The sequence below is a fragment of the Nannobrachium achirus genome (assembly GCF_963921795.1).
Source record: "Nannobrachium achirus genome assembly, chromosome: 24".
Lineage (NCBI taxonomy): Eukaryota > Metazoa > Chordata > Actinopteri > Myctophiformes > Myctophidae > Nannobrachium > Nannobrachium achirus.
Genome location: NC_137831.1, coordinates 47239789 through 47265886, shown reverse-complemented (window position 1 = coordinate 47265886; position 26098 = coordinate 47239789). Strand labels below are relative to the sequence as shown.

At 41.2% G+C, this 26098-nt stretch overlaps 1 protein-coding gene across 1 annotated transcript in view; it reads right to left on the bottom strand.

Moving 5' to 3' along the window:
- txndc16 (thioredoxin domain containing 16) overlaps positions 1 to 24894 on the bottom strand; it is a gene marked incomplete at its 3' end in the record, with an annotated part of 46093 nt that extends 21199 nt beyond the window's left edge. The window contains exons 1-15 of the mRNA XM_080720602.1: positions 24728 to 24894; positions 22635 to 22822; positions 18797 to 18879; positions 17552 to 17622; positions 13422 to 13496; positions 9894 to 10015; positions 9097 to 9187; positions 7817 to 7982; positions 6915 to 7084; positions 6178 to 6238; positions 5913 to 6066; positions 4604 to 4750; positions 3900 to 3959; positions 2056 to 2260; positions 209 to 345 (exon numbers count right to left, since the gene is read on the bottom strand). Coding sequence (XP_080576728.1) covers positions 209 to 345; positions 2056 to 2260; positions 3900 to 3959; positions 4604 to 4750; positions 5913 to 6066; positions 6178 to 6238; positions 6915 to 7084; positions 7817 to 7982; positions 9097 to 9187; positions 9894 to 10015; positions 13422 to 13496; positions 17552 to 17622; positions 18797 to 18879; positions 22635 to 22788 — 1696 coding nt within the window. The 5' untranslated portion in view covers positions 22789 to 22822; positions 24728 to 24894. The remainder of the gene's footprint in view (positions 1 to 208; positions 346 to 2055; positions 2261 to 3899; positions 3960 to 4603; positions 4751 to 5912; positions 6067 to 6177; positions 6239 to 6914; positions 7085 to 7816; positions 7983 to 9096; positions 9188 to 9893; positions 10016 to 13421; positions 13497 to 17551; positions 17623 to 18796; positions 18880 to 22634; positions 22823 to 24727) is intronic.
- Positions 24895 to 26098: the final 1204 nt, after the last annotated feature.

Below are 26098 nucleotides of genomic sequence, written 5' to 3'. Positions count from 1 at the left end.
TTGTAATTTTAGGTTATGTGTCATATCTACCATGTGCAACTTCAAAGCCTATAAGCCAAACAGAAATGTGATTGTCAACGACAAAAACACAATTAAATAGTTAATCGCAATTATTTGAGTGACAATTAATCGTCATGTAAAATGTCATGATCGTGACAGCCCTAGACATAACAAACTCGCCCTGTACACACACCCCCCTGTACAGCACCTGTATCCGTGTGCGTCCTGAACAGCCCCAGCAGCCTGTCAGGCCTGTAGTCAGCAAGGTACGGTAGAGGCACCTCCTGGAGAAATGACGTCGCTTCCTCTTGGGAGGCCAACAGGACAGGGGAGGCCAAACGACTCCTGAAGAGCGAGACCACACACACGTGTATGAACAGTAGCAGGGGTGTCGCACCAAATTCTGGGCCCCCCGGGTACAAGGATCCACTCACATTTTGTGCTTTAGCTATTGAAAAATAGCAGATCTACAAGCTCACAGCGCGGCACCGAGTGCCGCGCTGCGAGCTTGTAGATCTGCTATTTTTGAAAAATCGTTGAAAATTTTAGCAAATCTTTGAATATTTCAAATCCTTCTAAGGTTTTTTTTGAAAAACCTATGTTTCTATGTCAGTAGTGCTCAAACTTTTTCATGTGAAGGACCCCCAAAATGATATGTATTTGGCCACGGAGCCCCATGTCAAAATGTTTAGTTCCAGGGACCCCTCAGAAGCAAAGTTTGAGTTACAAATGTTCGCTTAGAAAATACATATATTCAAAGATTTGCACACCTTTTCACGACTTTCAAAAATAGCAGATCTACAAGCTCGCAGCGCGGCACTCGGTGCCGCGCTGTGAGCTTGTATATCTGCTATTTTTCAATAGCTAAAGTATAAAATAATTAAGGCCCCTCCACCTTGGGCCCTAGTAGCTTAGTCCCACTTCCCCCCCTTGTGACGCCCATGAACTGTAGTAACGTAACACAAACACACACAAAATCAGTGTTTCACTGGAACGGCTCATTGTTTCCAGTTGGATTAGGAGACAGGAAAGACCAGCGTAAACACGTGTGTGTTGTTTGAACAGCTTATTTGCATGTGCGCGCGTGAAACTAACTGTGTTCCTTTCGTTTCTGTATTTAGTTATGCATTCATAAATCCAAAACCAATATATCAGTTTGGATAAACTACAAATATAAGACATTTTTTTCTTTAACAATACATTGGTCAAAACATCAGTAATCAGTGGGGCTAAGACTCTCCAAAATAGGTATCGGATCCTAAGATCTGTTAGCGGACTCTGTTACTTAGGGTCTGTAATGCATGCGTAAACAACAGGGACCAAATGTGGTTCACATTAAGGCTGGTGAACATGAAATGAATGGAAATTGGGACTATGGCAGGGGTCTTCAACAGGGGGTCCGGGACCACTAGGGGGTCCTCAGAGTTACTACAGGGGGTCCTCCAAATCGTTGAGTGATAGATTTTTTTTTTATCCTTTTTTTATATTAACCACTTGAACCCTAGCGTCCATATTCTGAGAACCTTAGCCAAAAATAGCAGATCTACAAGCTCACAACACCTCGCAGCGCGACCGGCCATTTCCGGCAAAGAGCTTTGGTGTAGAGGGGAAAACGTTGAAGACCTCTGGACTAAGGTGTTTATGAACTTCGTATTCCATAACTGTATCTCTTTAAAGGTGATACACCATGCATTTAAAAAGTACTTATGTCATATTGTTTATGTCCCAAAAACGTTTTTCAAAAGGTTTGAGGCTAAATTACCACTCCTGAATAGAGAGCCTCTCTCATTTTTGAATGGCTCTCAGAGCATTTCAGCTGCAGTACCACCTTTGGCCTGAACTGCGCCCCCCCCCCCCCCCCTCCCCCCTGTTTTGAGAACCCGTGGGATACTTTTAACCTTCGCCTTCTCAAAACCAGAGAAAGACACAGCGGTCAGAAATGGGACTTTGTGAGGATAGAAGGTGCTGGTGGGACCCCAAAAAAAGGTTTTAAAATAGTTAAAGTGAAATTTCATGGTGTATCACCTTTAACGTGAGTTGTTAGCAAGAACTCACAGCATTATGAAGCGATGCAGCGCCTCACTACCCAGCATGCCATTGTAGCGCTGAGCCGCGTCCTGGGGGCGGAGCAGCAGCACGCTGGGGAAGGCTGTGATTGGCTGGAAGGGAGCAGGGCGGGAGCCGCCCGACTGCGCGGCGCAGAGGTGCGTCCACTCTCCGCAGTCGACCACGCCCAGCTGCACGTCTGGAACCTCTGAGTCTGAACGGACAGTTTCAGAGAATCATCAATTCATCGATATCAATGTACTTTCAATCTATCAATCATCCATCCATCTACCTACCTACCGTACCTATCTAATAGGGGTGTAACGATATAGTAACTGAATAAAAAAAAAACGATTTTAATTTGCAATGATATACTATATAGATATGCAAAAGCATAGAGAAGTGCTTTGTATTTAGCAATTTTAAGAAGGAAAATTAAAAGTACCTTTCCATTCCATAGCTACTCTTGGTCTAAATGTGTGTAATCTCTGTGTTCATGTCAATATGTGGGTGTGTCCATAAGTGTTGAAATATAATGTCCATGTATTTGCTAGAGAATCACAGAGTTTACTTATTTTTATCCATAATAATAGGTGGGGCGGCATAGCTCAGGGGTAGAGAAACCGTTATTAGAGCGCAAAGGGTTCCCAGTCCGAATCCGGGCTCCCCCTGAGTTAATGTCGAAGGGTCCTTGGGCAAGACTCTGAACCCCTAGTTGCTCCCGATGAGCAGGTTGGTGCCTTGCATGGTTTCCTCCGCCACCGGTGTATGAATGTGTGTGTGAATGGGTGAATGTAATGCACAATCTATGTAAAGCGCCTTGGATAAAAGCGCTATATAAAAGCACCATTTACCATTTATAGATGTTTCCTTTAAAACATGCACTATTGACATGTTTCACAGAGATTTAATTTCTTTGCTAAATAGTTACTATATCGATTTTAAATCATTGAATCGTATCATATCGCCATGAATGAACCATGTATCATGATGCATATTGTATCGTTACACCCCTATTATCTAACTATCCATCTATCCAGACTCCCTAAAACGGGAGATAAGCAACCGTCAGGTCGCATACACAAACTTTGGAAGGCAATGGTAGCCAATCAGTAGGGAATATGGGAAATGGGACAGATCCATGTTGATGACAGTAGACTGTAGAGATGCTGTGTACTGCTTTGCGTGATTTTAGGGCAAAATCTGTAGGAGCAGTGTCCAAAAATGTGTCTTGCAAGAATCGGCCTCATGGTGGCGCTAGATGGGACAGATCCATGTTGATGACATGACTTTAGAGATACTGTGTACCGCTTTGCGTGATTTTAGGGCAAAATCTGTAGGAGCAGTGTCCAAAAATGTGTTTTTTCAAAAATCGGCCAGATGGTGGCGCTAGATGGGACAGATGCATTTTGATGACATGACTGTAGAGATTCTGTGCACTGCTTGGCGTGATTTTTTGGGCAAAATCTGTAGGAGCAGTATCTAAAAATGTGTCTTGAATCGGCCTCATGGTGGCGCTAGAAGAAGAAGAGGGGCATGTGAGAAATGCCAAGGAGTGTGTGTGCATGGATCGGGCAACGGTGGCGGAGATATGAGTAGGGGAAAAGTGTGACGTGTGACGTGAGACGTTACGTAGGGACGGACTGACTGACAGCCGTGCTAATGTTTATGTATAAATTAACAATAGATCAGTTTTCAAATGGTTCTCAGTTGATTCCAAGGCCAAACTGCCACTTAAAACACCCCCATGAGAAAAAGTGAAATTAACTTGCAATACACTCTCGTGTCTTGAAACGAAACAAAATGAAACCTGCAGAGATACTGGTTCTGCTGTGGTGATACAGTATCTTTACCTGCCAGTCTCTCTGCCACCTCAATGAAGGAGCTGAGAAAAGCCATGGAAACTGCATCCCCTGGTGGTCAGAGGAAGCCATTATATCAGAGCTTTGCAACAGTTTTCTATTGTACATATTATTTAATTTGAATTATAATTGAGTACCTGAGACAAATAACAGTCTAAGTCCATATTTACTTTTTTTTTGTTTTGAATATAGGTATTTTTTGAATTACCAGACTGTAAACCACAAATTAGTCATTTTTAATCTGTTAAATTGCTAATGCTTAAACTGCTCATTTTGTTCAATTGTCTGTTTTAATGTTATCTGCTCCCTTGGTCTGCTGAATATTGCTTGTATGCTGTTGTTCCACAAACTGTTCCATAAGCATTATGTCTTATAATTCCTAATATAAATGAGTTAAGTAAAAAAATCTAATTCAACAAAATGAGGGGGGGTTGCCATTAAACGAAAGAGGTATTTCTTACATTGATGCTCCTACATATTATCATGCAAGCACCAGTTAAAGTTACTTTCCATCCCTCATATACTGTATGCACAGTGCACATCCCATAACCCACACACTGCACATCATTTTGGAGCTCATATCTTTGAACGGGTAAGGGCTAGCAACTACAAATACATGAAATCAGCACATCACACAAACAGTGGGGACCCAGGAAACACTGTCCAAGTCAAGCTCTGTCTTGAGTTGCACTTACATTTGAGGTAGAAGAGTGCCACCGTGAGGCCGCTTTGAGCTACAGCTTCATGGAAGTTGTCAGAGGTTAGATGGGTAACATAGTCCATGTCCAGAGAATGGCCTCTGTTTCTGTACACAGATTCTCCCACTTCATCGTCCAACATATCTAACAACGGAAAGACAGACAGACAGACTGACAGTCTCTTCAAATGCTTGTTCATACTAGGTCATTCACCAAATATTCGAATATCAAAGTCACTATTCGACGTTGTTCACCGAAGTCGAATATATATATATTTTTATTGTTTTCTCTTTAAAAAATATATAGTTTATAAAGCTTGGCTAGATAGGAAGTCATAAGAATGAGTTGTCAATGCCCCTGGTGGATGAATTTGTTAATGCTCTATGCCAGGGGTTCTCAAACCTTTTTAGACCTTGACCCCCAAAATAAACATATTTGAACTGGGGACCCCCACGCTGACAAGCACTTGGAATTGTAGGTATTACATTTAATGTGACTCGGTTCCACAGATAAATATTGTGAAAATAGCCGTTGCGAGGCGCTGTGAGCATGTAGATCGGCTATTTTCACAATGTTCGCCTCTTGCTTACTTAATATTTGACAGTTTGGCCAGTCCTGTCGACTATTCGAATACTTTGAGGTCGAATAATTCGAATACCAAAGATCACTATTCGTGAATGCCCTAGTTCATACTTGAACAAGTATATTTACACTTGCTTAATAAGGTGGAAACCGTTTTTTTTGGCAAGCCAGAGAAATTAGGAAATAATAAATAGCAATGTAATTTTTCCAAAAAAATAACCATTTTCAAAATATATTTTTGGAGTTTTTTTTCCCTCTCATTGGGCTGTCACGATTATACATTTTACATTACGATTAATTGTCACTCAAATAATTGTGATTAACGATTTAATTGTGTTGTTGTCGTTGACAATTACATTTCTGTTTGGTTTTTAGTCTTTGAAGTTGCACATGGTAGCTATGACACATAACCTAAACATACAAAGAAATTACTGACATGTTTGACAACTTTATACTTAAAAAAGAACATTGATAGTGGAAATAGCAGATCCACAAGCTCACAACGCGTCACAGTGCTTGTAGATCTGCTATTTCCAAAAATAATTACGTAAAAAAAAAATGAACATTTTAACATGGAAACGGTTATGACGATTATGAAAAATAATCGCGAAGTGTGTCACATAGACGATTATGTAATAAATCGTGACAGCCCTAATAGCAATGTCATTTTTCCAAACAATACCCATTTTCAAAATATATTTTTTGGAGGTTTCTCTTCTCTCACCTATCTTTGACCACTTTCCCTCTTCCTCCTCTTCCTCATTGTCCTCCTCCTCTTCGTGTGGCTCCTCCTCCTTGCCCTCTTGGTCTGTGAAGTCTGTGAAGAGTTCCAAGACCTCCTCAAGGTTGGTCAAGGTCAGATATTTCACCTCTGACCCCTAGGGAATAGGAATACACAGTACTGAGGGTAAACATGTTAATATCGACACACACAGTAATACTTAGTCAACATACAGACAGTTACTTCTATGGAGAAGTAGCAACTTTACCTGCAAAGGCAGCCTGTAAGCAGCATTATATTCCTGAGGAGTTTTCACTGCAGGACTCTCCCTGGAAAAAAATAAAAAATAAATAAAAAAAATAATAATAAATAAAAAATAAAACACGCACCGCGCGCGCACACAGAGAGAGAGAGAGAGAGAGAGAGAGAGAGAGAGAGAGAGAGAGAGAGAGAGAGAGAGAGAGAGAGAGAGAGAGAGAGAGAGAGAGAGAGAGAGAGAGAGAGAGAGAGAGAGAGAGAGAGAGAGAGCGCGCAATGTACAAACTTAATGAACCACTGTCATAACCCTGATTACACACTGGAAGTTACCGCCAAAGCCAGCTTCGTAGCACAGTGTATGCATTGGTGTAAACTTGTACTTAGTTACTTTACACTGTAAAGTAACTAGGTACAACAAAAATGTACATAAGTACCGTACTTAAGTATGGTTTAGAGGTATTTGTACTTGAGTATTTCCAATACTTTTACTCCAAAACGTTTATTTGAAAACTTCAGTTACTATTTACTTTGCAGATATAAATTACAATATTATAAAACATAAAAACAAAAACCACTTTAGCCCCATTTTATACCTTGGCTATTTGAAAATAGCCCATCTACAAGCTCATGATGCGTAGAGTGATTGAGTGTGTGTGTGTGTGTGTGTGTGTGTGTGTGTGTGTGTGTGTGTGTGTGTGTGTGTGTGTGTGCGTGTGTGTTATCTATTCATGGTCATTGGTCACTCACCTGTGTACCAACACCAGCTGAGCCAGGCCGCGGAGCCTCCAGGCCAGAGTAGTGGCTGTGTCCAGGTCCAGGTGCTCCGTGCTGGGCTGTGAGAACAGGAAGAGCAGGGGGGTGTGGAGGTGGGGAGCCTGGGACAGGTGGACAGAGGACGGGTCCTCGTACACCTCAGACTGGGGCCATGGAGGGGTGAGACATGTGGGTGGAGGGCAGAGAAAAATGAAACGACAGTGTTAGTTTATGCAGGACACGTTAGGGCATTCACCAAATATTAGAATATCAAAGTCACTATTCGACGTCGTTCACCGAAGTCGAATATTCGATTATTTCTTTCTTTCTCTTTACATAAATATATAGTTTATGAAGCTTGGCTAGATAGGAAGAATTTGTTAATGCTCTATACCAGGGCTTCTCAAACCTTTTTAGGCCGTGACCCCCAAAATAAACATATTTGAACTGGGGACCTCCACCCTGACGAGCACTTGGAATTGTAGGTATTACATTTAATGTGACTCGGTTCCGCAGATAAATATTGTGAAAATAGCCGATCTACATGCTCACAACGCCTCGCAACGCGAGGCGTTGTGAGCATGTAGATCGGCTATTTTCACAATGTTTGCCTCTTGCTTACTTAATATTTGACAGTTTGGCCAGTCCTGTCGAATATTCGACTATTCGAATACTTTGAGGTCGCCCCGCCCAGCTATAGTCAGCTGTCAGTCAGCTCTGTTCTCATATCTCATTATCATATCTGCTGGTCATTACGTCACATGTCTGCCATACTCCAATCAAAGCTCTCAATCAGTAGGGAAGGCTCCTTTAAATACGGCTTGAAAATGTTGAAGACCCCTGCTTCATACAGCATGTCAACAAACGATACAAGGTGCGTCCACCGCGAGGTTTACCACTAGCGGAGCTTCCATGAGCTGCAGGAAGGAGTAGAGGCTGAGGGTGGTCAGGGGTTTCCTCATAGGGGTCAAAGGGCATCGGTCAGAGGTCATGGGGACCACGTGGCCTCGGTGAACCCTGCAGTGGAGGAACCACACGCCTGACGAGCGAGACGGACCCACTCTGAGAGGTATGAAGGGACGAGAGAGAGAGAGAGAGAGAGAGAGAGAGAGAGAGAGAGAGAGAGAGAGAGAGGAGAAACAGAAAGAGGGCAATCCATCAGAGCAGGGGTCTTCAACAGGGGGTCCGGGACCCCTAGGGGGTCCCCAGAGTTACTACAGGGGGTCCTCCGAATCTTTGAGTGATAGAAACTTTTTTTTCACCTTTTTATATTAACCACTTGAACCTTGCGTCCATATTCTGAGAACTGTAGCCAAAAATAGCCGATCTAGCAGATCGGCTATTTTCAGCAAAGAGCTTTGGTGTAGAGGGGGAAAAGAGCACACTAAGTACAGAGTGAAAGGTCAAGTTTATTAAGTATTGACGGTTCAAGTGGTTAAATATCTGATGACACACATTGACATGAATCCAAAACACACTGATGAGTGTGCTGTCAAACAATGAAACTATATGCAATCTATGAACAGGTTGTGGGGGGTCCCTGCTTCATCTCTCTCTCAACTAAGGGGTCCTTGGCCTGAAAACTTTGACGACTCTTACACAGGAGAGTTAGAGAGGGGGGGAGGAGGAACGGCAGCACAAACCACAAGGTAGAAAGCATTAGACATAATAGAATGAAACTGGATTGAATCAAATAGAATTGAACTGAATAATATAATGAATAGGGCTGTCACAATTATTACATAATCGTCTAATCGCAATTATTTGACGTAATCGCAATTATTTTGACATAATCGTCATAATCATTTACATTGAACGTTGAAAAATGCTCATATTTTCAAAATATCTTCAAACGTAGAGGAAATAGCTGATCTACAAGCTCACAACGCGTCGCATCGCGACACGTTGTGAGCTTGTAGTTCGGCTATTTCCCCTACCAATGCTTTTTCAAGTATACAGTTGTCAAATATGTCAGTAATTTCTTTGTATATTTAGGTTCTGTGTCATATCTATCATGTGCAACTTCAAAGCCTAAAAGCCAAACAGAAATGTAATTGTCAACAACAAAAACACAATTAAATCGTTAATCGCAATTATTTGAGAGACAATTAATCGTCATGTAAAATGTGATAAGCGTGACAGCCCTAATGATAAAATAGATTAGACTGTAATCTACCCCAGGTGGTCCAGTAGGGGTCCTCCAGTGGTCAGTACAAACTGGTATTTGGCTCCGTAAACAAACACAGTCTCCATCAATGACCTGTGTTCTGATGAAGAACCATCAATCACTGCCATTGATAATACAATCAAACCAATCAATAATAATCACACAATCAATGACCACTATTCTAATCAATACTACATCAGCCTTCCTAGCATTCTTCTTCCCCATTTCTTACATCAGGGATCTTCAACAGGGGGTACGGGACCCCAGAGTTACTACAGGGGGTCCTCCAAATCTTTGAGTGATAAAAAACCTTGTTTCTCCTTTTTTATATTAACCACTTGAACCCTAGTATCCATATTGTGAGAACTTTAGCCAAAAATAGCAGATCTACAAGCTCACAACGCCTCGCGCTGCGAGGTGTTGTGAGCTTGCAGATCGGCTATTTTCGGCAAAGAGCTTTGGTGTAGAGGGGAAAAAGAGCAGACTAAGTATGGAGTGAAATGTCAAGTTTATTGACGGTTCAAGTGGTAAATATCTATAAGCACAAATTTACGTGAATCCAAAATACACTGATGATTGTGCTGTCAAACAATGAAACTATATAGACTCTATGGTTGTGTCGCGATGCGACGCGTTGTGAGCTTGTAGATCTGCTATTTTTTGGCAAATTTTCCGCCGCAGGGTAATGGATTTTGATTATCGCGATAATATCGTAAACCCTGCTTCATCTCTCTCTCAACTAAGGGGTCCTTGGCCTGAAAACGTTGAAGACCCCTGTCTTCTATCATTCCTCTGTCCGTGCGTACCTGGTGTTCCCAGCATCTGGATGTATCCCAGCACCATGTCTGTCTTTCCTCTGGAGGTTCTCTCCAAGGCCTGCAGGTCGGCGTCTGACTGCACGTACCTCACCTCCTCAAACAGAATGGCACTGAGACAGAGACAGACATGACAAGGGTTGACGCTAAGGTCTCAGAGGCACTTGCCCGTCAGGCAAGTACAGGTCATGTTCCACTTGCCCAAAGGTCATGTCCACTTGCCCGAAAAAGTATTATATAAAATGATAGGTAAAATCTGAATTACCGTTCAATTTAACACTTTACTTTATTTACTTTCTGGAGCTGTGAGATAAAAAGTTTCATCCCATCCCATTTATCCAAATGCCTAGAGCTACAGTATGATTGACTGTCTCTGGGTTCACACTAGTTGTGAAAACAGCACATTATAAGCAAACAGTGCTCTTATTTTACATTCCCCAGACCAGAAGACAGAGTGCTCTGACCACGTTCAGTTGTGTTTAGACAGATATCTGGTCTTGTGTTAATAAGACGATTGTGTCCCCTCTCAAATGAACACTTGCCCGGCCGGGCAACCTGAAAGCAAACTTCACCTGCCCTAAAGTTGTATTTACCTTCCGGGGGCAGGTGGGCAAGCCTTAGCGTCAATGCCTGGACATGTGATACATAAAACATGTAGTAGGACATTACTGTCCTACCGATAGGCTTTTTTTGTGTCCAACACGATAACCGATTCCAAAGAGACAGTCACCGATAACCGATGCATGGTGCATGGTTATGGTGCATGATAAATGCATGGTTTATCACCTTTAACTCATTGAGTGCCACCCTAGTCACCACTAGAGGGCGCCCAGTGGCCATAGAAAATCCCATAGAGATATGCTGGTATATGCAGAAGCCCTGCAGCCATGACTTGCCTGAACACTTTCCTTTGTGCATGTACAGGAAGAGGATGAAGTTAGCTTGAAGTTAGCTATTGGCTACCAAGCATTTTAGAAGCCTTATTTTCGTCAACTTAGCCATGATTAAACCTTGCACACCTCATGCATGGGAAAAAAACAGAGAAGAATGAGCTCTAAAAAATCCAATGCAATCCTGGATTGCATTGGAGTGGATTTGTGCAGTTTGTTCACAGCTTTCAAACAAAAAAATCCGATTGGAAATCCGTTCAGGCATTCTTGAGATAATCGCCATTATGTTTTACATGTTATGTAAACAAACATGGCTGCCCTGTATGTTAGATGGGGTTGTATGGGGTGGAACATGCAAAATCGCGATTGAAATCATGTTCACTAGATTTGATGGGGTCCAAAAAAAAAAAAAAAAAAAAAAAAAAAAATTGTTCAAAAAAAAAACTTTTTTTTTTTTTTTTTTTTTTTTTTAAAGCCGAACTAGTTCGGGATCGGCACTCTGCGATACGCTAATAAAGCCGAACTAGTTCGGGATTGGCACTCAATGAGTTAAAGACTTAACGTTTTTTTTAACTAGTCAGTCAAGGTGTCTGAGAAAAAGAAAAAACGAATTTGAACAATTTTTTATTCTCAAATCTGGGTTGAACGTGATTTGTAGAGCTGCCTCTGGTGTTGTAATTGTGGACATCCTTGACGTTTAGGAAGTATTTCGTCAGGTACACGGGTATCTTGGTGGTGTAGTGTATCTTGTACACCAGGGGCCAGTTGCACCACCAGAACGTAAGTTCTGCCCTAAGTTAGGGAGTAAAGTCCTTACTAAGGCTTAGTAACAACTAGTTAGTTTGTAACTAAGTGAGTTACTAACAGGTGTTGCACCACGACTTCTTAAGGCATAACGTAACTAGTAATGCGTAGACTGTTCCTAAAGTAATGTATAGTCGCATAAAATGACGTCATAGCTCCCAAATCCAATGAAAACGAACTGTTTCTAGTAAGGAAATAAAGCTTGTATCGTCTTTTGTCAACAGAGAGCTCTGTCTCTCCACTGGCATGTACACAAGTCACTGATATGCGTGCACAGGGCGAGCGCATCCCTGCGCAGCGCACTGCCCTGCAAACGGATTGTATCACAAATATATTGGCCTCATACATTTTCCCCCGTTGTGAAGTAACGCAGGGCAACGCATATTTGGAGACACAGGGGAAGAGAGCGCACCGTTCAATTCGCTGTTGTGCTGTATGCAGTGGTTGAAAAGTACTCAAATGAATTAAAAAAGTATCAATCCTGCAATATAGAAATACTCTATTAATAGCAGACACATCGTGAGCTTGTAGATCGGCTATTTTCAAATGGCCGAAATGTATATTGTGCTTAATGTATGTTTTAAACAGATGGGTCGTTTCATTGTTGAATTAATTAAATAGCCGATATAATGCTGTCTGCCACGTTAGTAGTGTAGTAGCTCTACTCCCATAGAGATAGGTTACTTAGTAAAGACTTAGTGCTGCCCAAGGGGTGGTGTAAATATTTAGTTGTTACTTAGAGATACGTAAGAACAAATTTGTGTGGTGCAACACCTGACATTTTAGTAATGCGTAAGTCTTGACTTAGAAGCCATTTACGTTACAACTAGGCTACGTTATAACTTAGTAACAGCTGGTGCAACCCCGCCCAGGCCCCTTCCGAGAAGGAAGGCCAAGCAGGATCCTAATCAGTTTGTTTTGGGCAGCTTGGAGCTTTGAGTCTTCAGAGTCCAGATTTTTGTGTGTTTTTTTTGTTGTCTTTTTGTTTCTTGTATGTTTTTGTTTATGTTTTGTATGTTTATTGAAATGTATAAAGGTTTAATAGACATATCGTCGTTGTTGGGTGGAAACCTTGTATCTCCAAGTTTTAAATTTGTACGTTCTTCCGCAAAGTAAAGCCCTGCTTCATCATACAAGGCTGTTGCACAAACGTAGTGAAAACAGCCGATCTACAAGCACACAACGCCTCGCGGTGCGAGGCGTTGTGTGCTTGTAGATCGGCTGTTTTCACTAGTTAAATCAATTTTAAAATGATAAATGCAAAACGAACGGTTTTGGACATACAAGGTCTTCACCCGACAACGACGATATTATTAACTTTTTCCCTGCCAGATGTTATTTATTATTGGGTTTTGTGCCAGCAAAAGCACCTTACCTTTGCGATGTTATAGACAAAGATGTACTATTTTTTTTTTTTCATTATTATTTTTTAATTTTCTCCTTAGAGGTGTACCGTGGCTCTACCAGCAGTAGAGGGCAGCCTCATGCAAGAATTAATGTGAAAATGGTCTCAGTAGGCTCCTGTTCATCAAGGCCGCTCAGTCGCTACAGAGCAATAGATCAAGAGGAAATCACATGGAAGTGTTTTGTTACTCCATTGATGCTAATGTCCAGTGGGTTTTTGAGGATACTTTTACGGGAGCTGTTTCAACGGTATACACCCACGCGACCCCTCATCAGTTTACAGACATCAAACCAAGGTACAAAAGAACGAGCCAAAGAACGTACAATTGGCGTTGCTCTTCTGTCAAAAATGGGGCGAACGGGAACGTTCAAAGCGTGGATAGAGTTAATAAAAAAATAAAAAAAGAAAAAGAAAACTTACAACAGGATATGAGAGACTATGGCGTTGACATCAAACACAGTGTCCAGGTCAAAGCTCTTCAGCACTTCACCAGCCCTGAGAGACAGGAAGAAAAACACATACTTGTAAGGCAAGTAGGGATGGGACGATTAATGTGACAAAAGAAATCGCGATTTACGATATTATCGCGATAATCAAAATCCATTATCCTAGGGCGGAACATTTGCTTTTGGATTAAAAATTCTAATTTTCAAGATTTTTCAAAAATAGCAGATCTACAAGCTCGCAGCGCGGCACTCGGTGCCGCACTGTGAGCTTGTATATAGCTATGTTGCAATAGTTAAAGCATAACATAATACAGAATAATGTGTACCCGTTCTAAATGGGTTAAAGCCACTGTGGCTTCAGGTCATGCCATTCTTTGGAGGGGCACAAGGCAAAACTGAGGGGCAAGAACGGCCATGGCATTCATGGCCTCCATGAAATTCCTGCCCTGCTCACAAGTAAATATAAATAAAGCATTATTCAAAAGAATGTTAGAAATTTTCAAAAAGTAAAAGAAAATCCATGAAGTAAAATTATTTGATTAAATAGTGAGAATAGACAATCTACTGTATTTTTTTAAGTTTGTGTCCTGTAAACCAGGGGTTTTCAAAGTGGGTGACGGCCGGGGCACCCTGGGGTGCCGCGACGGCAGTCCAGGGGTGCCGCGAGATCATTTGATAATATTTGAAATGTATTTGGACATTTAAAAAATATATTTAGTATCATTTTAAACTTGAGTTCTAACTAAAATGGCTATTATCTCGCTTTCCTCGCAACATAATCGCTAAAATATGCTATAAATATAAGGTGCTGAGAGTGAAAATTAGGAATATAACAATGTAGGGGTGCCTCGGATTAAAAAAAATATTCATGGGGTGCCCTGAGACAAGCAAGTTTGGAAACCCCTGCGGTAAACGTTTGGGAACCCTTGGTACAGAATATTTCATACACAGAGGTAATGCAAGGTGCCTTTCATAAGGCATAACAAGGTATCCTTCCACACGTAGGAGTCTGCCCAGATCCTTATCCAAGCCTCCTTTCTCCACGATTAAGACTATTAAATTCCTCCTTGCTTGTCTGCTGGCAAACCCTTACAACCGATCCAGTGTGCCACGGCACAGCGGGTCTTGAACCACCCACACAGTACGAAGCCATGAACTACAAGCAGGGTTCCCACACATTTTTACCAATTTATTTACAAAACTTTTCCAGAATATTTCGAGGACTATGTGACAATAATTCAGCTCAATAACGAGTCGCTTACTCCTATGCGCTGTGCCCAAAGACAGTTAGTGTATGCCAGTGGTTCTCAACCTTTTCAGGCCGTTACCCCTGAAATCATATTTGAACTGGGAACCCTGGCACCCTGACGAGCACTAAGAGTTGAGGAAATTTGTATAACACGGTTTTCTTGTGAAAATAGCCGATCTACATGCTCACAATGCTTCGCGTTGCGAGCGGCTATTTTCACAATTTCTGCCTCTAATATTTGACTATTTGGCCCATGTTTAATTTGTCATTTCAGAGGTATTAACAAAATCAATAACCAAAGACAATGCATAGCTATTTTTTTTCCAGGACCTTCAAGGACCCTTGATAAATTCCAAAACTTTTCCAGTACTGGAAAAAATATTTTTCGAATTTCAAAATATTTCCAGGAATTTCATGACCGTGGGAACCCTGTACAAGGCAATCAAGGGCATGGGCACCCCTTCTCATGAGCACAGGTGGAGTGGGCACTAGGGATGGGACGATAAGCGATATTATCGTTTATCGTGATAAAAAACACTCACGATAATCGTATCGTGGAGATTTAATTTATCGTGATATCGTCCTCCGTCATGCACTGGGATCAAATTAAAAGAAAATATATGCATTACATCCACTGATGTGCTGATATGACAGAATAAATATCTTTACATTTCATAGTAGGCATGCATCTACTGCAGGGGTCTTCAACAGGGGGTCCGAGACCCCTAGGGGTCCTCCAAATCTTTGTGTGATAGAAACCTTTTTTATCCTTTTTTTCTATTAACCACTTGATGTGTCCATATTCTGAGAACTTTAGCCAAAAATAGCAGATCTACAAGCTCACAACGCCTCGCAGCGCTTGTAGATCGGCTATTTTCGGCAAAGAGATTTGGCGTAGAGGGGAAAAGAGCAGACTAAGTACAGAGTGAAAGGTCAAGTTTATTAAGTATTCACAGTTCAAGTGGTTAAATATCTGTAAACACAAATTGACATGAATACGTGATGTCAAACGATGAAACAATATGGAATCTGGGGGTCCCTGCTTCATCTCTCTCTCTCAGCTAAGGGGTTCTTGGCCTGAAAACGTTGAAGACCCCTGATCTACTGTGTATGTTTTAGATGAGCCACAAAGCAATTCTGAACTACTGTAATGAGGCTGTGTATCCAGCAGATGGTGCTGAACACTCACACAAAATACATGACCAGAAAACCTCAAATGAAAGCCCATGAGACAAGCAGCTCATCTATGCTTACAGTATACAGTACTAGAAGTTTGCGGCCCGAAAGTTCGGGCCGCTGTGCGGCCCTCACCGCCATGTTGCGGCAGTGTGGTGTGTGTAATGGCCAAATATGTTTTTTTTGAGAAAAGATAGTTTTTTGAGAAAAAATAGTTTTTTGAGAAAAAAAATTTTTGAGAAAAAAAATGTTTTGAGAAAAAAAAAAATTGAGAAAAAAAATTTTTTTGAGAAAAAAAAATTTTGAGAAAAAAAATTTGAGAAAAAAAATTTTTTTGAGAAAAAAACATTTTTGAGCAAAAACATTTTTTGAGAAAGAACATTTTGAGAAAAAAAAATTGGGAAAAAAAAAAGTTTTGAAAAAATAAATGGTGATGCGATGACGTGGTGTATACGGATGTTACTGCGATTGAGGTGAAAGAGAAAAGTGGAAAGTTGTGAGCTAACTATTAGCTATTTGTGTGTGTTTGTGTGTGTGTGTGTGTGTGTGTGTGTGTGTGTGTGTGTGTGTGTCAGGCTGGCCAGAGAGCAGTGAACACATTGCTGTCTCATATATTAGTGAACAGTGCCCCCCAGTGGCGACAGGGGGCGAATCAGGCTTGTTTCAAGCACGGACATGAATCAGGCTTGCTTCAAGCATGTCCGTGCTTGAGAAGTGGGCTATACAGTATGTAGATTGAGTCTGTTTCCCGTTGGTCAATCAACTTTGTTATACAGATTATAACCAGTAAAAAAGGTAAAACTAGAAAAGGTGCACTTCTGGGAAATTGCAAGTGTAGTTGCACTGACGAGAGGAATCCACTGGGAAATGAATTCCGTCCAACCATTTATATTAGCAGTCGCCACCCTTGCATTTGTAAAACAGAAAAAAATAAAATAAAAAAAAACTTCCAGAGCTTGGCAAAAATGGCAAATGAAAACACATTTTGCATCAACATACAGTATTTGGTCTGCAGAGGAACACAACAAAACTAGAATAAATATTTTTGTCTCAGGGCACCCCATGAATATTGTGTTAATCCGAGGCACCCCTACATTATAATTCTCACTCCCAGCACCTTATATTTATAGCATATCGTCGTTGTCAGGTGGAAACCTCGTATGTCCAAAACCGTTCGTTTTGTATTTATCATCTATAAAATGTACTAAACTAGTGAAAACAGCAGATCTACAAGCGCACACCGCCTCCCATTGCAGAGCTGTTTTCGGCTGTTTTGCGCGGCGGTCTTGTATGATGAAGCAGGGCAAAAGACATGAGGAGATACGAGGTTTCTGCCCGACAGTGACGATATTTTAGTGATTATGTTGTGAGGAAAATGAGATAATAGCCATTTTGGTTAGAACTGACTGAAAATAACTTTGTACTTCAAGTTTAAAATTTCAAGTGTCCAAATAAATTCCAAATATTATCAAATGATCTCGCGGCACCCCTGGACTGCTGTCACGGCAACCCTTGGGTGCCCCGTCACCCACTTTGAAAACCCCTGGCCTATAGCAACCACACTAATAACTGCTAACTCTAGTCTAGTGAGAAAGGCGAGCGCTACAGAGGCTGTTTTGCGGTCCTCGCTGATGGTATTGCTGGTTGGCATGTACTGTATTAGTATCTATGCAACTTACCTGAATAAATAGGCTTTCTTCATCAACTCTCCTGTGCAGAATTTGTCCACTTGCTCTTTACTGCAATTCACCTGCAGAGAACCATTACTAAAACATCATCCATCCATCCATCATCAAACCATCAATTATTTTACAGTGGTAGAAACAACTTTAGATGCATTGACCCTTACTTAAGATGTTATTAATTAGAATTAGAAAATACAGCGCTACAGTAGAGAACCAAAGTCTGCTTTGAACTAATCTCAAACAGTAGCCTAAATACCACAGTAATGGAGCCATGTATGAGGACGCGCACACATGCACATGCAGTCACCGCTGGAAACCTACAGTAGGTGTTAAAGTAAGCCTATCCATATGAATAGATAGGGTACTTGGGCTTGTGAATCTAGGGGGGGATGCGCTGCACACCACTCACTGGTAAACCTGGTAAACTTGTTATGCAAATAATCATTTTGAGGCTATATGGCGCGTCGTCACTCAAATCTATTGGGACGCGTTCTAGCATGCAAACACACAACTGTGGGGAAATTATTGTCCGGACGCTGTGGTGGTACGTCCAGCCTCCAAAGCACTACTGAGTGCATCCCCTCTGTATATTGCCCCCAGACCCAGACCACGGAAGAGGTGGCAGTTGCTAAAATAGTAATTATAACTACTGTGGACCCTGTGGATGAAATAGTGCTGGTTTTGAGCAGAATGGTGCTCTTGGGGTTTAGTTAGTATATATATATTAAAATTAACATCAGTTCTTAGGCCGGGCCACTTGCATTAGGGCTGTCACGATTATGACATTTTACATGGCGATTAATTGTCACTCAAATAACTGCGATTAACGATTTAATTGTGTTGTTGTCGTTGACAATTACATTTCTGTTTGGCTTTTAGGCTTTGAATTTGCACTTGGCAATTACGACACATAACTTAAGTATACCAAAAGATTACTGACATATTTGACAACTTTATACTTAAAAAAGAACATTGATAGTGGAAATAGCCGATCTACAAGCTCACAACGCGTCGCATCGCGATGCATTGTGAGCTTGTAGATCTGCTATTTCCACTACTTGTTCTAAGTGTTTGAAACTATATTAAGATTTCTCAACATGAAAATGATTATATCGCAAAATAATTGCGATTACCTCAAATAATTGTGATTACCTCAAATAATTGCGAATAGACGATTATGTAATAATTGTGACAGCCCTAACTGGCATATGTGCTTCATTAGGACTTCAACTAAGTAACCTTAGCAACAGATATCCCATAGTCCAGTAGAGCCTCAGCAGACTTCTCCAGCTGGACCAGGAACAGGGAGATGTCAGGAGACACTGGACAGAGACATGGAGAGCACCACAGTTAAGCCCCATCTTCACAAATAATGTTAACACAAATCTCAAATGGCACAATTTTCTGATCTGCGGCAAATTAGATATTAATTTGAGGATCCTTCACAGGAAAAGGTTTGAGTCATCTGATAAATTTCAAATTTCATAAACATATTAATTCCGTAGTCAAGACCATCTTTTTTCAACTCCGTCTCCTCGCCAAAGCCAAGCCATATTTACCCCAAAAAACAGTTAGAAGTGGCAATACACGCATTCATCTCCCAAAGGCTCGATTACTGTAATTCCCTATACAGCGGCATAGACCAGTCATCCCTCAAACGACTACTACTGGTCCAAAACGCTGCCGCTCGCCCGTTGACCAGCACTAAAACAACGGGAACATATAATACCGGTTTTAGCCACACTTCACTGGCTCCCAGTAAAATTCCGCATCGATTTCAAAATCCTCCTTTTCACATTCAAATCCATAAACAGTCTGGCCCCTATATATCTCTCAGAGCTCTTGAAACCCTACGTCCCCAACAGAGCCCTGAGATCTGCCGATAAGCTGGTTGAGCTGGTTCCCCAAAAAAAACAACCAGAGGGGCCCGCGCTTTTGCTGCTGCAGCCCCCAGCCTGCCTTTTTCGATCAGGTCTGCGACATCCATAAGCATTTTTAAATCTCAGGTTAAAACTCACCTTTTCTCACTAGCTTTTAATCTCCCCTGAGGTCTTTTACTGTTTGCTTTTATACTGTATATGTGTGTTGTGTTCTTTTTGACATTTGTTATATGTACATGCTCATGCTTTTATTGTTTGCTCCTTCTCTGTACAGCACTTTGGTCAATTTCGGTTGTTGTAAACGTGCTTTATAAATAAGGTTTGATTTGATTTGATTTGATAAAGACCACGGTTATACATCACATTTACCACTGTCTACCTGCAGCAGCCTACACCATTTAGGCCTGAACACATTATGACGCAATATTTTATGCTTTAACTATTGAAAAATAGCAGATATACAAGCTCACAGCGCGGCACCGAGTGCCGCGCTGCGAGCTTGTAGATCTGCTATTTTTGAAAAATCGTGAAAATCAGAATTTTGACCCGATTCTAAAAGTGTTTTTTGAATCCTTCTAAGATTGTTGGAAAAAAACTATGTTTCTATGTCAGCAATCTGGCCAGCCATCGTCAAAGAAAAGGTCCTTTTCACTTTAACTGGAGCTCAGTTAGTCTGTTCTTGAGAGACTACTATGTCAGTGGTTCTCAAACCATTTCATGTGAAGGACTCCCAAAACGATATTTATTTGGCCACGGACCCCCATTTCAAAACATCTAGTTCCAGGGACCACCCAGAAGCAAAATTTGAGTTACAAACGTTCGCTTTGAAAATACATATATTCAAAGATTTGCACACATTTTCACGACTTTTTCAAAAATAGTAGATCTACAAGCTCGCAGCGCGGCACTCGGTGCCGCGCTGTGAGCTTGTATATCTGCTATTTTTCACTGGTTAAAGCATTCAATAATTCTAGGCCTAAATGGGTTAATGTCCTTCTCATCGCCGTTGCTTGCTCCCCTCGCCAACCTGCCGCCCTGGGCATCTGCCCCGCTTGCCCCCCCTTTGACCGCCCCTGCCTATTGGCCAGTGGCTACAGCATTGCACCATAACAAGTCATGACAATAAATTCACAAGTGAATCTGCTCTGCTGTACATATCACTAGGAAAGTTCCTGCAGCACATCAATGCTGATCTGATATTTCAACAAAAAAGGTTGAAGGGGTACAGACTACAGAGTGAGTGTGTGTGTGTGTGTGTGTGTGTGTGTGTGTGTGTGTGTGTGTGTGTGTGTGTGTGTCTCTCTCTCTGTGTGTGTGTCTGTGTGTGTGTGTGTGTGTGTGTGTGTGTGTGTGTGTGTGTGTGTGTGTGTGTGTGTGTGTGTGTGTGTGTGTTGTTTGTTTTTGTTAGAGCTATATTTTTGATTACCATGACATTTCAGTAAGTCTTTTACTTATAATGTGATTACACAGAGTTCTCTATTATTGTTGACAGGAATATTTTTTATTAGAGTCAGTGACAGTGACATTTCAATAAGTTGTTTATTTATTACACTAAAGTGATTACACTAAAGTTTGCTCATTATTGTTGAGAGTGCAGGGTGACATTTCAATCAGTCTTTACGTATTACGTGATTAGGGCTGGGAGAACAAAATCAAATATCATGACATTTTTGACTAAATACCTCAGGTATCAATAGTGTTTTTCAAATGAAAAACAAACACTACTAAGTATAAATCAGATCTACAGTACATGTATAAGCTCACAACGTCTGAGCTTGTAGACTGATTGATTGAGGAGGAAGCCCAGCCCAGCCCATATGGAAACACAAAACCAACATAAACACCAAAGCTACATACAGGGTAAATTACATATACCAGGGTTCCCACACATCTTTACCAATTAATTTCCAAAACTTTTCCAGGATATTTAACCCGATTTCCAGGACAATAATTCAGCTCAATAACGAGTTGCTTACTCCAATGCGCAATGCCCAAAGACAGGTAGTGTATGCCACTGCCAGTGGTTCGCAACCTTTTCAGGCCGTGACCCCCGAAATAATCATATCTAAGAGAGTTGAGGAATTTTGTATAACACGGTTTTATTGTGAAAATAGCAGATCTACATGCTCACAACGATGGACGCTTATTTAACTCTTGAGAGAGTCAAATGTTATGATCCCAAGAGTTAAATTATTGCGACCGAAGGTCGCAGTAAGTGAAACGGCACACGCTGACTCCGTCCGTCTGGATGTATACACGTTTTTTTAAGGTCTATGGATCATGCTCTGACGTCACTGTGATGTCAGGGGAACCATTCTAACAGAATGGGTTTGCCGCTCTGACATCATGCTCTGGCTTCACTGTGATGGCACACTAAAAGAATCCTTTAGTGGCATCAAAGCCCATATCTAACAGGACATCATCATATGGGAAGGCCCATATATTGAGGCCACATCGGCCACATTAACAGAATTCATCCTTCTACAGACAGGGATCTCCTGTATGGGCGTTAAAGGGTATGATGTCACATAACAAATAACTGAGTAAGCATGTTTGGGCTCTCACAGCATATCTCCATATACAGTACATGGATCTCCATATACGTGTACCAGGGGTCTCCATATGGGTAACTGGTCCGATACATCACTGGTCAGATGGCCAAGACATGGCGTGACCTCGCCCGCTTGTCGCCCTGGGGCGTCTTACTAGACAAGAAGTCTACTTAAAGGCCCAGTTCACCTCTGCGACAACCAGATCTTATTTTATTGTTGTTTGGGACAATATCAACACAATCCTGAGTTATTTTTTGTGTTCAATGCATCATCATTCATGCTGAAATACTAAAATATCTAAAAAAAACAGATTGAACACAAAAATTGTGTTTGTGTTGATCTTGTCCCAAACAACAATAAAATAAGATCTGGTTGTCCCAGAGGTGAACTGGGTCTTTAATTAGAAAATGTAGAAGAATTGTAATTTTCAATGTTTGCCTGTTATCTCTCCTATGGTACCAACATCAATACAGCATGGAATTGTGGACAAAATCTTTATCCAACGATAACAAAATATTGCATGTTTTGAGAGGCTCTTCAAATGGTGGTCCGTGGCTCAAATGCCAAATCAACAATGGACTTTGATATGAGACGTGTTGAAAACACCTACATGTGACTATAGTAAGATTGACTAGCTTACTGTACCTTGATGCCCAAAGTAGACAAAGAGGGTCTTCCCAGAATGAGCTTTCTCACTAAAGCTGGCTGCCGTGTATTCCATTAGCTCTGATGTGTTCCCTGTGCATTGTGACAGCGCTGGACCCAGCATGACCATCACTAATACACACATCCATGACATGGTGAACTGCAGAACCACTTCCTTTCGCTGTGTTCTGTGTGGAGAAAACTGTGTGTTATTAGACTGTAAGACAGGGGTCTTCAACAAGGGGTGCTACAGGACACTACAGGACAGGACAAAAATAGCCGATCTCCAAGCTCACAGTGCGAGGCATTGTGAGCTTGTAGTTCGGCTATTTTTGGCAAACTAGCCCTTACCCGTTCAAAGATATGAGCTCCAAAATGATGTGCAGTGTGTGGGTTATGGGATGTGCACTGTGCATACAGTATATGAGGGATGGAAAGTAACTTTAACTGGTGCTTGCATGATAATATGTAGGAGCATCAATGTAAGAAATACCCATTTCGTTTAATGGCTACCCCCCCCATCCCCACCCGGGTGCGCACACACCCGCCTGCCTGCACACACACACACACACACACACACACACACACACACACACACACACACACACACACACACACACACACACACACACACACACACACACACAGCTGGTTAAACATGTCGCCTCATGCTAGATGCAGAATAGATTAGCCTCAAGCTAGATGCAGAATAGATAGTAGATACACCATAAAAATGCTAATATACAGCATACGATTTGTGAAAGTGACAAACGGGCTTCACAGTTATGTCAGGTGTGTTCATATGCTTATGGTGATGCGATTTCAGATCAATTGCTCCAGCCACTGAGGAGAAACGCTGTGACAGACAGACAGACACTCACTCAGACATTCACAAAATTATAGTATAGATAGCTTTGGTGTAGAAGGGAAAAAGAGCACACAGAGTGAAAGGTCATGTTTATTAAGTATTGACAGTTCAAGTGGTTAAATATCTGAAAACACAAATACAATGATGATTGTGCTGTCAAACAAAAAATGTTGTGGGGGTCCCTGCTTCATCTCTCTCTCAACTAAGGGGTCCTTGGCCTGAAAACGTTGAAGACCCCTGCTGTAAGATGTGGGCTAAAATAAAATATCATCCATGGAATGCCTCCATTCAATTTGTTCTCTCAAAAAGTTTGTACTTTGTTAAAGACAGATTCTGAAGGAACCACTTATCGAATGGGTTCCCAGATTACATTGTAAGTACCAATCTGGTACAAAGTATGTACTATTAGTGTATACTGTATGCTCTATGCAAGTTAATAGTGATAATAGGCCTATCTATACTATAATTTTGCGAATGTCTGTCTGAGTGAGTGAGTGTCTGTCTGTCTGAAACAGCGTTTCTCCTCAGTGGCTGGAGCAATTGATCTGAAATCGCATCACCATTAGCCTTACATTAAGTCGCTCCTGTAGAAGTTTCTGCATTGATGACGTTATAAATGTCATCAATGCAGAAACTTCTACAGGAGCGACTTAATGTAAGGCTACATCACCATTAGCATATGAACACAGTCACCTGACATAACTGTGAAGCCCGTTTGTCACTTTCACAAATCGTATGCTGTATATTAGCATTTTTATGCTGTATGCTGTATCTATTCTGCATCTAGCATGAGGCACATCTATTCTGCATCTAGCTTGAGGCAAAATGTTTAACCAGCTCTGTGTGTGTGTGTGTGTGTGTGTGTGTGTGTGTGTGTAGGCAGGGGGAGGGGGGGGACAGTATCTCTGTAGCCATTAAACGAAACGGGTTTCTTACATTGATGCTCCTACATCATGCAAGCACCAGTTAAAGTTACTTTCTATCCCTCATATACTGTATGCACAGTGCACATCCCATAACCCACACACTGCACATCATTTTGGAGCTCATATCTTTGAACGGGTAAGGGCTAGTAATAATAATAACAACTATGCATTTGGAGCCATTTACCTTTTTGAAATTAGAATGCAGACCTTACTATTTAGTCAGTAGTCAGTCAACCATAGGCTATACACTTTAGTTGGGATCACAACATAACTACTGATAAAAAAGAGGCCTACATTACCTAGAAACGTGAAGGAAAGATCCAACCTCAATATTAGCAGACGTTTACATTGATGTTAGTGGATCATGTAGGCTACACTGTCACACTAAAATAATACAATGATAAACAGTGCACTTCTAATTTGACCATCTTACTGACGTAGAATGGCCTAATACTGTTAACTGAAGCTTATTTTTTGCGCAAATGTATGAAATGTCTTCACAAATAAATGATATTTCATCAACTGGCCATCAAAAACAAAGATGTTTAATGTGTGAGGCTGTGAGCGTATCTCTTCCTGAGCCACAAAAGCCACGTGCTCCAACTGTCCAATCAGATGGTCGTATGTTTTTGACTTGATTTAAGCTCCAATCACATGCAAGCAAGAGGGCGGATACTTCTTCCACAGCTGACATCATCTCTGTCCAACCGGGTGAGTTGATCTGTGGGGGCTGGGCGGGGCGATGGCCAATGGGCTGGCGTATCGGTTACGTGGGCGTGGTTACGACGCTCTCTTTGGAGATTCCCACGGAAACTGGGCTCGGTGGCCCCACAATGGATCCTATATTATTCACTTAGCGGAAAGCCTGGTGATGCGAGGTTAATTATTCACTAGAACAGTCTCAGAGACGTTTTACCTATGCGTTTTACTGAATATTGTTAAAAAAAAAAGAAAAAAGAAGAAGAAAAAAAAAAAAGGATAGGCCTATATAAAAAAAAACATAGACTACTTGGGGGGAGTGGGACTGAGTTGCTAGGACCCAAGGTGGAGGGGCCTTAATTATTTTATACTTATCGCTATTGAAAAATAGCAGATATGCAAGCTCGCTGTGAGCTTGTAGATCTGCTATTTTTGAAAAGTCGTGAAAATCGTTTTGGGGGTCCTACAAATGAAAAAAGTTTTAGCACCAATGACATGGAAACAGGTTAAAAAATACAAAAAAAAAAAAAAAAAGATTTTTCTAAAATAGCAGATCTACAAGCTTGTAGCGCAGCACTCGTTGCTTTCCCAGTCTAAACTGGGGGCATTGCAATGGGGGGCAAGCATGCATTAACATATTAAATATAAAAAATAAATACTCTGTTACAAGTAAGAAGACATTTATCTTGTATTTAATTTTGTTTGTTGATATCTGTGTGAACATTTTTAACATGTTAAGCTTAATAAACATTGAGTCATAAAAAAATAGAAATGCTCATGTAAAGTGGAAGTACAGTTGTTGACAAGCAAGATGTATAATACTTTGAGCCAAGATGGCGGCTCACCGACAGCCAGTTTCCGTATCAGTGGAGAGAATGAGGGGGGCGTGTCCAAACCTGCATCACAGCTGATCTGCTGTCTTTTTTTTTTTTACCCAAGTTGTTTTTTTGCAGAGAGACAGAGAGAGAGCA